The following is a 15783-nucleotide window of genomic DNA, read 5'->3' as shown; positions in this document are numbered from 1 at the left end:
GGCATGAACCACAGCACCCATCCTTATGCCGGAAATTGACTGAGTTCATTAAAGTAACCTTGAATAGCCCTGAGGAGTTTAGACTTTGCGAATGAACAGTAAGAATGTTTTTTAGCCATATGTTTGAATTTTTAAAAAAAATTCTCATTCTTATTGTCATCTTAGCTTTTTAAAAAAATACAGTTAGCATGGATTACTTAGAAGAGAGTCTTAAAAATAAGTAAAAACAGGCCAGGCGTGGCGGCTCATGCCTGTAATCCCAGCACTTTGGGAGGCTGAGGCGGGCGGATCATGAGGTCAGGAGATCGAGACCATCCTGGCTAACAACATGGTGAAACCCTGTCTCTACTAAAAATACAAAAAATTAGCCAGGCGTGGCAGTGTGCACCTGTTGTCCCAGCTGCTGGGGAGGCTGAGGCAGGAGAATGACGTGAACCCGGGAGGCGGAGCTTGCAGTGAGCCAAGATTGCGCCACTGCACTCCAGCCTGCGCGACAGTGAGACTCCATCTCAAAAAAAAAGAAATAAAAATTAAAAAAAAAAAAATTAAAAACAGAAGGTGATTGGCATTTAAATGTAACAGAAAGCTAGCTGTTATTTTGTGGAATGAATTTCTGTTAAACACTTTAGAAATTTCATTGACACTTGCCTTATTTATTGTTGTATCTATTGCTCTACCACTTCCCAAATTAAAGATGAGGCTGCTCTGAAGATTCAGTAATTAGGATGGACAGTCAGTTACTAATTTTCTTAGATATTCTATCTAGGCAAAACAGCATTTTAATAAAATATCTTTATTTCTTACAGATTCCTGACATACAAACAACTGACTTGTAACTGACTTACAACTGACTTGTAATACACTGCTACTATATCAAACCGACAATGAATTGGAATGAAAAACCAAAGAGTGCTACATTACCACCACTGTATCCTAAAAGCCAGCCACCTTTTTTGCATCAGTCTTTGATAAACCAAATTACCGCAACACCTCAAAGTTCTTTCAGCTATCCTGGAAGTAATCAAGAAGCATGCATGTATCCCAGTAATTCAAATCCAATTTCACAGCCACTGCTGAATATCCAAAATTATCCTCAACAAATCTCTGTTTCTGATATGCATAACGGGACAGTTGTGGCCTCACACACTTCAGTAGAAAGAATAACATATGCAAATGTTAACGGACCCAAACAACTAACTCACAATTTGCAGATGTCGTCAGGAGTTACACAAAATGTATGGTTGAACTCACCAATGAGGAATCCTGTGCATTCTCATATAGGGGCAACTGTATCTCATCAAACTGATTTTGGAACTAATGCACCCAATATGCCTGCACTACAGAGTCAACTGGTAACATCAGATACCTATTCTATGCAAATGCAAATGATCCCTTCTAATCCTACACGACTTCCTGCAGTTTACCAAGGAAATCAGGGAGTAAACCAGTCTTTTTCAGAGCAACAGGTTGATTGGACACAACAGTGTATATCTAAGGGACTGACTTATCCAGATTACAGACCACCTCCAAAGCTGTACCGTTACTCACCACAAAGCTTTTTACAAGATTCTACCATTCAAAAACAAAACTTTATGCCACGTACATCATTACAAGTTAAAAACAGTCAGCTTCCAAATTCTGTACTAACTTTACCATCAAAGCAGACTGCAGCTGTACCATCACAGCAGTATGCCACGCAAACTGACAAAAGACCTCCTCCTCCTCCTTACAACTGTAGGTACATAAGCCAGCCTTTGCAAAGTACTCAGCATGTTACTAAACACTTGTCTATGGAAGTTCCTCAGAGTCGAGAAATGCTCTCATCTGAAATAAGGACCAGCTTTCAACAGCAGTGGCAAAACCCTAATGAAAATGTCAGCACAATTGGAAATTTCACTAACTTGAAAGTAAATACCAGCAGCAAACAACCTGTTAATGATCCCATTAGATCTTCTGTGGATGGTATTCAGACTCTTGCTCAAACTAATGAAGAGAAAATAACGGATTCTTGTAATCCAACTTCAAATCAAGTACTGGACACAAATGTCACAAAAGAAAAGCTAGTAAGGGATATTAAAACATTAGTAGAAATAAAACAGAAGTTTTCAGAACTTGCAAGGAAAATTAAAATCAATAAAGATCTTTTGATGGCAGCAGGTTGTATTAAAATGACTAATACTTCTTACAGTAAACCAGCTCAGAATTCTCAGTTGTCTCTAAAACAAACTACCAAAATCCAGTCTGGACCCCAGGTAACTCCAGTAATGCCAGAGAATGCAGAGAGACAACCACCAACAGTAGTGGAATCTACAGAAACAAATAAGACTCAATGTATGATGAATTCTGACATTCAGGAAGTCAATTGCAGAAGGTTTAACCAAGTTGATTCTGTTTTACCAAATCCTGTCTATACTGAAAAGTGGCCAATGCCAGACCCGTCTCATGATGTGAAAGTTCTCACTTCGAAGACATCAACTGTTGAGATGACCCAGGCAGTATTGAATACTCGGCTTTCATCAGAAAATGTTACCAAAGTTGAGCAGAATTCACCAGCAGTTTGTGAAACAATTTCTGTTCCTAAGTCCATATCCACTGAGGAATATAAATCAAAAATTCAAAATGAAAATATGCTACTTCTTGCTTTGCTTTCACAGGCACATAAGACTCAGAAGACAGTATTAAAAGATGCTAATCAAACTATTCAGGATTCTAAACTAGACAGTTGTGAAATGAATCCAAATACCCAAATGACTGGTAACCAACTGAATTTGAAGACCATGGAAACTCCAAGTACTTCTAATGTAAGTGGCAAGGTTTTGGACAACTCTTTTTGCAGTGGACAAGAATCCTCAACAAAAGGAATGCCTGCTAAAAGTGACAGCTGTTCCATGGAAGTGCTAGCAACCTGTCTTTCCCTGTGGAAAAAGCAACCTTCAGAAACTACAAAAGAAAAGCAGTGTGATAAACTCAGAACAAACACAACAGTAGTTGGAATTTCAAAACCTGCTAACATCCACATTAAGAGTCCTTGTTCGGTTGTGGGAAATTCAAATTCTCAGAATAAAATAAGTAATCCCTCACAGCAGACAGCTTTATCGATGGTAGTGCACAATTATGAGTCTTCAGGTATAAATATAACAAAGGGAACAGAACTTCAGATTGCTGTAGTGTCACCGTTAGTTCTGTCAGAGGTCAAAACATTGTCTGTCAAAGGAATAACACCTGCAGTATTACCTGAAACAGTGTATCCCATTATTAAAGAAGGTAGTGTCTGTAGTCTACAAAATCAATTGGCAGAAAACGCAAAGGCAGCTGCTGCTTTGAAAGTCGACGTTAGCGGACCAGTAGCAAGTACAGCAACATCAACCAAGATTTTTCCACTAACTCAGAAGGAAAAGCAGAATGAGTCAACAAATGGTAATTCAGAAGTTACACCTAATGTCAATCAAGGGAAGCATAACAAATTAGAGTCAGCTATGCATTCTCCTATGAACGATCAGCAGACCTCACAGGAATCAAGGAATAGTACTGTTGTGAGTAGTGATATATTACAGATTGACAATATTTGTTCTCTGGTTGAAGGTGATACCTCTTACAATTCCCAAATAGCAAAGATATTCAGCTCTCTTCCTTTGAAAATGGTTGAGCCACAGAAACCTTCTGTACCCAATCAGCAAGGGAATGGCAGCAGAGAACCAGAAAAACAATTAGATAATACAGCTGAAAATAAAGACTTTGGTTTTCAAAAAGATAAACCTGTACAGTGCACAGATGTTTCACATAAAATATGTGATCAGTCAAAGTTAGAGCCACCCTTAGAGTCATCTTGTAACAATCTTGAAACAAACAGAGGAATTCTAGAGAAAAGTAGTGTGGAGCATGCCACTGAAAAAAGCACAGCTAATGATACATGCTCGTTGGCTGCTATTCAGGAGGATATTTACCCTCAGGAAATAGATGCATCCAGCAATTATACTCCCCAAGATCCTGCAAGAAATGAAATTCACAATGATAAGGCACCTGTCTTATACCTACACGACCAGCTGTCAGAACTTTTAAAAGAGTTTCCTTATGGCATTGAGGCTGTGAATACACGTGAAAGTTCTGTGGGCCAGCAAACTGCATACCAGACCTCAGAAGATCAAACTGCTGATAAAACCAGTTCTGACTCCAAAGACCCAGCAGATCAAATACAAATTACAGTATTAAGCTCAGAGCAAATGAAAGAAATATTTCCTGAACAGGATGATCAACCCTATGTAGTAGACGACTTGACGGAACCTCAGAAAGATGAGCCCATCACAGAAGTAGTTACCCAGGCACCTGCAGGAGGAGAAAGTCGTGATTCTGTGGTACTGGACTCAGAGAAAGACGATATCCACTGTTGTGCGTTGGGATGGCTCTCCATGGTTTACGAAGGAGTACCCCAGTGTCAGTGTAATTCCATCAAGAACTCAACTTCAGAGGAAGAGAAACAAAAAGAGCAGTGTTCTTTGGAGACCAACAGTTGTAAACAAGGAGAGAGAACCTCTGATAGAGATGTCACTGTTGTTCAATTTAAGAGCCTTGTAAATAATCCAAAGACTCCTCCAACTTCTCCCGATGGGAAAAGTCATTTTCCTGAACTACAAGACACCAATAGAAAAGAGACATCCAAAACAAAACATAAAAGCTTGCCAAGGATGGAGCAAGAATTAACTGCTGGTGAGTTTTCATCTAAATGTGATAAACTAGATCCCTTGCAAAATCACAAAAATAAACCACTGAGGTTTCACGAGGTAACCTTTCACTCTAGTAATAAAATGACAGCATCTTATGAACAAGCTTCTCAAGAAACCCGACAGAAGAAACATATAACACAGAACTCACGTCCATTAAAAGCAAAAACAACTTTTTTGCCAAATAAAGATCTATATAAGAAGCATAGTTCTTTGGGACAGTCATCATCACCAGAAAAGGTAAAATTGAAATTCAAATCAGTTAGCTTCAGACAAAAACGGAAGTTAGACCAAGGGAATGTATTAGATACGGAAGTAAAGAAGAAGAAACATGATAAACAAGAACAGAAAGGAAGTGTGGGAGCTACATTCAAATTAGGTGACTCTTTGTCAAACCCAAACGAAAGAGCCATTGTTAAAGAAAAGATAGTATCAAATACTAAGTCTGTAGACACGAAAGCGAGTTCATCTAAATTTAGTAGAATTCTAACTCCTAAGGAGTATTTACAAAGGCAGAAGCATAAAGAAGCTATGAGTAATAAAGCATCGAAGAAAATCTGTTTGAAAAATGTACCATGTGATTCTGAACATATGAGACCAAGTAAACTTGCTGTGCAGGTCGGAAGTTGTGGGAAATCAAATGAGAAACACAGCAGCGGTGTACAGACCTCTAAAGAATCATTAAATGGCTTGACAAGCCATGGTAAAAACCTCACAATCCACCATTCTCAGGAGTCTAAAACATACAACATTCTAAGAAATGTTAAAGTTAGTGGGAAGCAGCCTGACAAAATATGGATTGATAAGACTAAATTAGACAAGAAATTAACCAATATAAGCAATGAAGCTCAATTTAGCCAAATGCCTCCCCAAGTAAAAGATCAAAATAAATTATATCTGAATAGAGTTGCGTTTAAATGCACGGAACGTGAGAGCATTTGTCTCACCAAATTAGAAAGTTCACCCAGGAAGCTTCATAAAGATAAAGAGAAGAGACAGGAAAATAAACATAAGACCTCTTTACCTGTGAGAGGTGACACAGAAAAATCAAACATGCTGGAGTTTAAATTATGTCCAGATATCTTACTAAAGAATACAAACTCTGTGGAGGAACGGAAGGATGTAAAGCCTCATCCCAGGAAGGAGCAAGCCACTGTGCAAGGTCCAGTATGATTTTCTTGGTGGTGTCTACAACATTGTAAAGAGTTGTAGGTCAATATTTGGGCTAGCACCTCTCATGCTGTCTGGGCTGCTGGGAAAGACTTCAATGTGTTATGCCGCTACCTAGTATTTGTTTAGCCTGGTAAACCGGTATTTCATTGGGCAATATTTGTTTTATGTTTATTGCCACCTTACTGTAAATTGTAGAAAATTGGTAGTCATGACAAGCTATATAAAACTTGCCAGATAGAAATATTTCAGTTAGTGCCAAGAAGGCTGTACTGTGAAAAACATTCCACATTCCTTGTGGGCATGTCAGAAAAGTGTCAAGTAGCTGATAACGTTAAGAGTCTTGGTTTTGTAAATTCTCCTTTGGACTTGTAATTTGAAAGCCCTGTGAACTTGAAATTTTCTTCTGAATGTTAGAGGATAAATAATGATTAATACTGAAGTCTTCTTGTTCATTTGGAAATGGGTCAACTAATTGTCCTCTTTGAAACAGTTGATGACTGCGTTATCACGATAGTTAAAATGGTAACATCTAGCCTACTCATAAGATAGAAGAACCATGAAAGCAGTATTGTCCAGTGTTCGAATTTTTTAAAAATCTGTAAAGCCAAGCTGGCAGTTATGAATATTAGGTAGCTTAATGGTAGACTTCTCAACGTAGTGCAGGAAGGAAGGAGAAAATTGATAACTAGTTATTTGTGGTACTAAGAGAACATTTAGAAGTAGTGGATATTATATATAAAGCATTGTGCTGAGAAACTCAGATTGGGAAATGGAAGGATTTAAATGAAAACTGGAGCCTTTGCTCTGCTTTTCTGACCATATTTTTGGGGTTCATAAAACAATAGCATAAACAGGATACATTTTCCTGGAAAAGGAGATAGGGATATATTCATTTGTAAAAAATTGGTGATTTCAGTAGGTCCTTTCATTTGGATCCTTAGAACTTGAGTTGTGGATATAATCAGAACATTGGAAGTGGGTGGGGGCAGTGTAACTTTCTATCTCGTGTCCTTTAATATCTTGAGATGTATTAACCTGTTCAGCCCATGTGAGGGGAACATAATTACATAGTAAAGATAAACTCATTTTTAATTTTGAGATAGGCATTTCAAATAGGAGAAATCATTTTTCCAGTCCTTTATTTAGGGTTGTGTTATATATGGTTGTATCTAGTGCCTTCCAAAATCTATTTTCAGCTTACATGATTTTCCTTTGTTTTAGTATTAAAGGAGATGATTAGCAATATCTAGAGTTCTGAAAATGAATATTTAAATAGTTTCAGGAATAAAAAGTACAAAAGAAGACTGGTTAAAATGTGTTGCTACAAAGAAAAGGACACAGAAAGACAGCCAAGAGAAAGGTAAAGTCATCATCTTTTTAAATCTTGATTCTACTTATCTCCCTATGTGATATATGGAAGTTGGATTATAGTTATGATACGATTGTAAAGTATGATTTTATCCATTTTTTTTTGTTCAGTCATTCAGTGTTTGTGTTTGAGTGGTAGGAGGACACTTTTTTGTGTTGTCATGCTGTGGAATGAAAAGCTGAGATTTATTTTCTTTTAACAGGAAAATAATTCTTATTACAATGAGTTAGCTAAGAGGTTTGCATATTTTACCTGTTAACAGGACCAAACAGCAAATACTTTAGGTTTTCTGAATCATAAGGTGTCTGCCCTGACTCTGTTGTTTCAAGGAAATAGCTGCAGATAATATGTAGATGAGTTTCAGCTGTGTTCTGATTAACTATTTATTTATTTTTTTATTTTTTATTTTGAGACAGAGTCTCCCTCTGTCACCCAGGCTGGAGTGCAGTGGCGTGATCTTGGTTCACTGCACCCAGATTCAAGCGATTCTCCTCCTTCACTTCCCAAGTAGCTGGGACTGCAGGTGCATACCACCATGCCCAGCTAATTTTTGTATTTTTAATAGAGGTGGGGTTTCACCACGTTGGCCAGGCTGGTCTCAGCCTGACATCAGGTAGTCCACCTGCCTCGGCCTCCCAAAGTGCTGGGATTACAAACATGAGCCACCGTGCCTGGCCTCTAATTAAACTTTATCTACCAAAATAGGCAGCAGGCTTGACTTAGTTTGCCAGACCCTGGATTCAATTATTTACATGTTAATTTGATTTATCGTCAATACAATTTAGACAAGGGTATTTCCATTTTATAGATGAGAAGTTACATCATCTGACTTAAGTTTCATTTCTAGTTACTGAATAGGGACTTGAATCTGGTCCCCTCTCTTCAAAGTCCATTAATTGTGGGTGAGGTATAGTCAGCCCTCCACATCTGCATGTTCTATATCTGTGGATTCAAACAATTGTGGATCAAAAATATTTGGGAAAAAAAATTAATACAACCATAAAAATAGATACTTAAAAAGCAATACAGTATAACAACTGTAGAGACTGCGTTTCTTTTACAGTGTTGGCCAGGCTGGTCTCAAACTACTGAACTCAGTAATCCACCCACCTCGGCCTCCCAAAATGCTGGGATTACAGGCATGAGCCTCTGCGTCCAGCCGAGTATATGATTTAAATAGTACCTGCTCAAGAGTTTTGTCTTAGTTTTGGTTCATTACACAGGCAAAGAGGGGGCCAGGCGTGGTGGCTCACGCCTGTAATCCCAGCACTTTTGGGAGGCCGAGGCAGGCGAATCATGAGGTTAGGAGATCGAGACCATCCTGGCTAACACAGTAAAACCCCATCTCTACTAAAAATACAAAAATCCAGCCAAGCGTGGTGGCAGGTGCCTGCAGTCCCAGTTATTTGGGAGGCTGAGGCAAGAGAATGGCGTGAACCCAGCAGGCGGAGCTTGCAGTGAGCCGAAATGTCACCACTGCACTCCAGCCTGGGCGACAGAGCGAGACTCCGTCTCAAAAACAATAGGCAAAGAGAGGTTCAGAGCCTCAGAAATGGAGAGCAGCAGAATCTCACCAAGAGAAACAATAAGCAGCAGCACATTTTATAAAAGGAATTGCCAAAGGTTGTGAAGAGAGCTTCAAACAGATACACAGAAGCAGGCATGTAAAAGTTGAGTAGAGGCTGGGCAAGGTGGCTCATGCCTGTAATCCCAGCACTTTGGGAGGCTGAGGCAGGCAGATCGCATGAGGTCGGGAGTTCGGACACGCCTGTAATCCCAGCTATTCAGGAGGCTGAGACAGGAGAATCACTTGAACCCGGGAGGCAGAGGTTCCAGTGAGCTAAGATCGCACCACTGCACTCCATCCTGGGCGACAGAGCGAAACTCCGTCTCAAAAAAGTCAGTTAGCATTGAAACATGCATATGGGAAAAAACTTGCATCAACGAAGAAATGCACTCTTAATCAGGACAGGACAAATAACTAAAGAGGAGGGAATGAAGAGCAGTGAGAGACCTGAGAGTGGGAAACAATGCCCCTCTCGGGTTGGAAGACAGAAAGCCAAAAATGAGAAAGATACAAATGGGCACGAAGATTGGAGTAAGAAAAAGCTTGGAAACAGGAGAGGCATGATTATTATCTCAAAGAGAAAGCGAGAGGCATGTTTGGAATCTGAAGCTGAAAACACTCAAAAGACAGATACACAGATTGACCAGAGACGCTCAGAGATAAGCATGAGTTGAATGACATGTGCAGACAGCACAGCAGGATGAGCAATGCATGGTGAATGTGAGGCTGAAATACTCAAAATCATGATGAAAAGAAAATACAAGCCAGGTCACGAGTACACTAAGGCAAAGCTGGGTGAGACAATCCAGGAGACAAGTCATATAGCTCTGTCATAGCATGACAAGACACAAATAGGTGAGACCTAAGGGAGAAGAAAAAAATCTCAGGTGCTGCTACATGGGCATTTTTATTTACTTATTTATTTTTTATTTTTTAGATAGAGTCTCGCTGTGTTGCCTAGGCTGGAGTGCAGTGGTGCAATCTCAGCTCACTGCAACCTCCGGTTCCTGGGTTCAGGTGATTCTCCTGCCTCGGCCTCAGCCTCCTGAGTAGCGTGAACCAGCACACCTGGCTGATTTTTGTATTTTTAGTAGAGACAGAGTTTCACCATGTTGTCCGGGCTGATCTTGAACTCCAACTTCAGGTGATCCACTGGCCTCGGCCCGCCGAAGGGCTGGGATTACAGGCATAAGCCACTGTGCCTGGCTGCATGGGCATTTTTAAAATGCGTATTAGGGATGAAGGAAGCTGGTTCTGGAGAAGGGATTTCTGGGAAATAGTGAATTATACATCTTAGACGAAGAGGCTGGAGAACAGTGAACCAACTATGAACTGAGAAAAAAATGCCACGAACTCCCAAACTGCTATAAAGAAACATACATCTGACCTGGTGCGGGGCCCATGAGGGTCATCCTAGCACTTGGGAGGCCAAGGCCAGAGGATGACTTGAGCCCACGAGTTTGAGACCAGCTTGGGCAACATCAGGAGTCCCCGTCTCTCCAAATAACTTTTTAAAAAATTAGCCTGGCGAAGTGGTGTGCACCTGTGGTCCCATCTGCTTGGCAGACTGAAGAAGGAGGATCACCGGAGTCCAGGAGTTGAAACTGCAATAAGCTCTGATGCAGCACTGCACTACAGCCTAGGCAACAGAGGCAAGACACTGTCTCAGAAAAAAAAAAAACCCCACAGGAGAAACAGATGTCTAAATTCGGTAGCAAAGGTTGCAGCAGACTTGAAGTCCTAAGTTAGAGTAAAGAGATAAAGAGGAAATGACAAGAATTTCTTGGAAAGCAACTTAGAGACCCATCTTGGGCCTCTAATGTTACTAGTGTTACTAATTCTGAAAGAAAGCAAACAAGAAAGTGGAAGACTTTGCAGCAGATCTAAAGAACTAACAGGACAGAATACTCCACTCACACAGATAGAAAAAGACAAAACAGGACCCCATTATTCAGAAGGAAAAAGCTGCAGCAGGAATGAAATGTACAGATAGTCCCTGACTTGCAGTGATTTGACTTAGGATTTCTTGACTATGATGGTATGAAAGTGATACACATTCAGGAGAAAGTGTATTTCGCATACCCATACAGCAATTCTGGTTTTCATTTTCGCTATTCATTATTAATTTTCATTTCACTATAGTATTAAATCACGGGACATTGAACTTTTTTTTTTTTTTTTTTTTTTTTTCAGAATGGGCTTTGTGTTAGATTTTGCCCAACTGTAGGCTGACATAAGTGTTCTGAGCGTGTTTATGGTAGGCTAGGCTATGATATTCAGTAGATTACATGTATTAAATATATTTTCAGCTTTTTTTGTTTTGTTTTGTTTTGTTTGTTTTTTGAGACAGCCTCGCTGTGTCGCCCAGGCTGGAGTGCAGTGTTGCGATATCGGCTCACTGCAACCTCTGCCCAGCTAATTTTTGTATTTTTAGAAAAAAAGGGTTTTGCCGTATTGGCCAGGCTAGTCTCAAACTGGCTTCATGTGATCTGCCTTCCTTGGCCTTCCAGAGTGCTGGGATTAGAGGCGTGAAGCACCACACCCAGCCTCAACATATTTTCAATAGGTGACGGGTCATTATGAAAAAAGGACACTAAAGCTAATGTAACATTGAAATGATCTAAAGAAACAGGAAACTATAGACATGTTTTAGAATATCTAATGCATGGTGAGACCAAAATATGAAACCTATCCTTTTCATGTACTGTTTGGGACCGACTCGTATTTGTACTCTTCGTATTGCTAGTTTAGATAGCCATTTAAAAAGTCACATTCATATTAATGATTCATATTAATGATATGCAATGATACATTTTATTGAGCCAAGAGTAAGGTAGAACAGAACAGCCCAGGGCAATGAAGATGGGGCAAGGAGGTAGGAGTAGAAAACAGCCCTCAAAAGAAAGGCAAGATATCATGTATATGTAACTTACAATTCTGTAGGTGAAGAGCTGTGGTACTTTTGCTTAACTCCTTGCCTTAATTTTTTATCCCACCAATATATATTTTCCTTCTGAATTTTGATTATATATTGATCACAGCTAACATTAAGAGAAATAAAGTAAGTAAAATTTTTATTTCCCTTAGATAATGTTAATTCAAGACTCGCAAAGAGAAGCTTCAGTGCAGATGGATTTGAGATGCTACAAAACCCAGTAAGAGATTCAAAAGAAATGTTTCAAACCTACAGACAGATGTACCTGGAGAAGAGAAGCAGAAGCCTTGGTAGCAGTCCTGTGAAATAATTATAAGATGTGGTTTTGTAATTGTCACTGAGAAATTTCCTTTTCTGTTCAAAATATTTTGCTAATGAGAAATGCCATGATAAAGATTTCTCAGAGTTTGGTTCCCATTTTCTTTGTATTTCATTGAAAGTGCTTAATTGAAAAGGCTTGAGAACTTTGGGTAGCCATGTGTAAGAAACGGATGGTATTCACCGAGGAAACCATAAGGTATTTGAATTTCTATTTTATTGAGCCAGGTTTACCATTATTTTAAAAGGAGTGCTTATACAAATCAATTTGAAATTCTATCCATCCTGAGGGAGGACTGTTCCTCAGTTAAGGACTTGTTTATTTAAATGGGACTGTAAATATGTTTTGGTTTTTAAGCTATATTAGCAAAACTTATTTTTCAAAAATACCCACTGTGATGTGAATGTCAAAATATATTCTTAAGTGTTTTATAACTAATTGTAAACTGTTTTTCGGAAGTCTTATTTTATACTTGTGAAACTGAACACAATTTTGGGACAACGTTTAAACATTACTTTTCATACTTGAAATAAACATTTATTTTTTAAAAAACTAATTTGAAACCCTCACAGCTCAGTTTCTTTTTAGTTTCCTACCTTTAAAAGGACGCATTTTGGAAAGTGCTTTCAAAAGCTGAAATGCGAGGTGGCTCACGCCTGTAATCCCAGCACTTTAGGAGGCCGAGGCAGGCGGATCACGAGGTCAGGAGATCCAGACCATCCTGGCTAACACAGTGAAACCCCGTCTCTACTGAAAATACAAAAAATTAGTCGGGCGTGGTGGCAGGCGCCTGTAGTCCCCGCTACTCAGGAGGCTGAGGCAGAAGAATGGCATGAACCTGGGAGGCAGAACTTGCAGTGAGCCGAAATTGCACCACCACACTCCAGCCTGGGCGACAGAATGAGACTCCTTCTCAAAAAAAAAAAAAAAAAAAAAAAAGCTTAAATGCCACAGCAGCTGTGACAGTATGTATTTTTAGATTGCATTCATGTGAGAACACAAAAAATTTACTAGGTTCAGGAAATTTCAAGAAAGTGTGGAAGGCAAGATATAAGTAACTGTTTCTAGTTTTACTTTATCTACTAGAAAAGGGTCGGAGTTTTTCTTTTGAGACAGGGTCTCACTCTGTTGTCAAGGCTGGAGTACTGTGGTGTGATCACGGTTTACTGCAATCACTGCTTCTGGGTTTAAACAATCTTCCCACCTCTGCCTCCTGAGTAGCTGGGACTACAGTGTGCTAACATACCTGGCTAATTTTTTTAAAAAAATTATTTAATTTGCTAATTTTTGTATTCTTCCAGTTTTAGTGTGTATGCTGCCAAAGTGAGCACATAATTTTGTTTTTGGTTTTGTTGTTGTTGTTTGTTAATCTTTGGGATTTTTTTATGTTTTTTTGTTTCTTTGTTTTTCAAGATCGAGTCTCGCCCTATTGCCCAGGTTGGAGTGCAATGGCGTGATCTTGGCTAACTGCACCCTCCGCCTCCCAGGTGCAAGTGATTCTCATGCCTCAGCCTCCAGAGTAGCTGGGATTACAGGTGCCTGCCACCATGCCCAGCTAATTTTTTTATTTTTAGTAGAGATGGGGTTTCACCAGGTTGGCCAGGCTGGTCTCAAACTCCTGACCTCAGGTGATCCGCCCGCCTCAGCCTCCCAAGTGCTGGGATTACAGGCCTGAGCCAGCACTCCCTGCCTGTTTGTTTTTTTGAGACGGAGTCTCGCTCTGTTGCCCAGGCTGGAGTGCAGTGACGCCATCTTGGCTCATTGCAACCTCCAGGGATTCTCCTGCCTAGTAGCTGGGATCACAGGCGCCCGCCACCACGCGTAGCTAATTTTTGTATTTTTAGTAGAGATGGGGTGTCACCATGTTGGTCGTCAGGCTGGTCTCGAACTCCTGACCTCGTAATCTGCCTGCCTCAGCCTCCAAAAGTGCTGGGATTACAGATGTGAGCCACCACACCCAGCCCTGAGCATGTAATTTTAAAATACATACATTTTTGGAGACATGAGATTCCACCATGTTGTCCAGACTGGTCTTGAACTCCTGGGCTCAAGCAGTCCTTTGGCCTTGACCCCCAAAGTACTGGGATTACAGATGTGAGCTACCATGCCCAGAGCATGTTGGTTATTTTTATAAAATCTTAATGCTGTATATGTATATATAATTTTCATTTAAAAACTATGTACAAGGCAGACCAATGGATTTTAATGAAACAATGCAATTTCTTGTGCTTTTAGCTTTCATATTACAACCAACCTTTAGGAAACAACTGCGGTCATGCATCATTTAATGACAGGGATATGTTCTGAGAAATACAGCTCTAGGTGATTTTTTTATTGTTGTTGTTTGTTTTTTGAGATGGAGTCTCACTCTTTTGCCCAGGCTGGAGTGCAGTAGCATGATCTCCACTCACTGCAACTTCCACCTCCTGGGCTCCAGCAGTTCTCCTGCTTCAGCCTCCCAAGTAGCTGGGATTACAGGCACACACCAGAACGCCTTGCTAAAGTATTTTTAGTACAGATGGGGTTTCATCATGTTGGCCAGGCTGATCTTGAACTCCTGACCTCAAGTGATCTGCCCGCCTCAGCCTCCCAAAGTGCCAGGATTACAGACGTGAGCCACCACGCCCAGCCTACTTCATTTTTTAAATAATAAAAAACTGTAAATATTATCATGCTTAAATGCCTAAAAAAGAGATTGATTCACCTCAGGTGATCTGCCTGCCTTGGCCTCCCAAAGTGCTGGGATTACAGGTGTGAGCCACTGCACCTGGCCAGTTTGGTCTTGTGTGACTATCCTAGAATGTACTAGGTTTGTGTAAACCTAGATGGTACAGGTTGAATATCCTAAATCGAAAATTCAGAGCTGGGCACGGCTCATGCCTGTAAGCCCAGCACTTTGGGAGTCTGAGTTGGGTGGACCACCTGAGGTCAGGAGTTTCAAGACCAGCCTGACCAACGTGGCGAAACCTCATCTCTAGTAAAAAACTCGCCTCTACTAAAAATACAAAAAAATTAGCCAGGTGTGGTGGCAGATGCCTGTAATCCCAGCTACTTGGGAGGCTGACACAAGAGAATTGGTTGACCCCTGGAGGCGGAGGTTGCAGTGAGCCGAGATTGTGCCATTGCACTCCAGCCTGGGCAACACGAGCAAAACTCTGTCTCAAAAAAAAAATAAAATCCAAAATGTTCCAAAATCTGAAACTTCTTGAATGCCAATGTGACACTCAAAGAAAATGCTCATTTGAGCATTTTGGATTTTTGTATCTTTGGATTAAGGATGCCTAGGTGGTGAGTGTAATGCAAATATTCCAAGATCCAAAAATACCTGAAATATTTTGTCCCAAGTATCTCTAATAAGGTGTAGTCAACCTAGATGTCCTACTGCATACCTAATCTGTATGGTATATCTTACTGCTTATAGGCCGCAAATGTGGACATCATGTTACTGTACTGAATGCTGTAGGAAATTATAACAGTAGTTAAGTATTTGGGTCTAAACATAGAAAAGCTACTGTAAAAATACAGTATAAAAATAAATGGTGCAGGGCACAGTGGCTCACACCTGTAAACCCAGAACTTTGGGAGGCCAAGTGGGGGGTGGATCACCTGAGTCAGGAGTTCGAGACCAGCCTAGCCAACTTGGTGAAACCTCGGCTCTAGTAAAAATAGAAAAATCAGCTGCGTGTGGTGGCGCGTGCCTGT

General features: G+C 40.2%; 1 protein-coding gene across 6 annotated transcripts in view; it reads left to right on the top strand.

Annotated features, from left to right (window-relative positions):
- Nucleotides 1-12637, top strand: part of RESF1 (retroelement silencing factor 1) — a 33502-nt gene extending 20865 nt beyond the window's left edge. For 5 of the 6 annotated variants that reach the window (XM_011745769.2, XM_011745766.2, XM_071071917.1 and 2 more), the window contains 3 exons: nt 807-5880; nt 7168-7251; nt 11915-12637. In XM_011745769.2, the coding sequence (XP_011744071.2) occupies nt 885-5880; nt 7168-7251; nt 11915-12072 (5238 nt within the window). In that variant the 5' untranslated portion in view covers nt 807-884 and the 3' untranslated portion in view covers nt 12073-12637. Of the gene's footprint in view, nt 1-806; nt 5881-7112; nt 7252-11914 lie in introns of all 6 variants that reach the window. The other variant, XR_011609245.1, reaches the window with a different exon arrangement.
- The last annotated feature ends 3146 nt before the right edge of the window (nt 12638-15783 follow it).

The sequence above is a fragment of the Macaca nemestrina genome, chromosome 10 (assembly GCF_043159975.1).
Source record: "Macaca nemestrina isolate mMacNem1 chromosome 10, mMacNem.hap1, whole genome shotgun sequence".
Classification (NCBI taxonomy): domain Eukaryota; kingdom Metazoa; phylum Chordata; class Mammalia; order Primates; family Cercopithecidae; genus Macaca; species Macaca nemestrina.
Note: the sequence above shows the minus strand (reverse complement) of the source record. Positions and strands in the feature narration are given on the sequence as shown.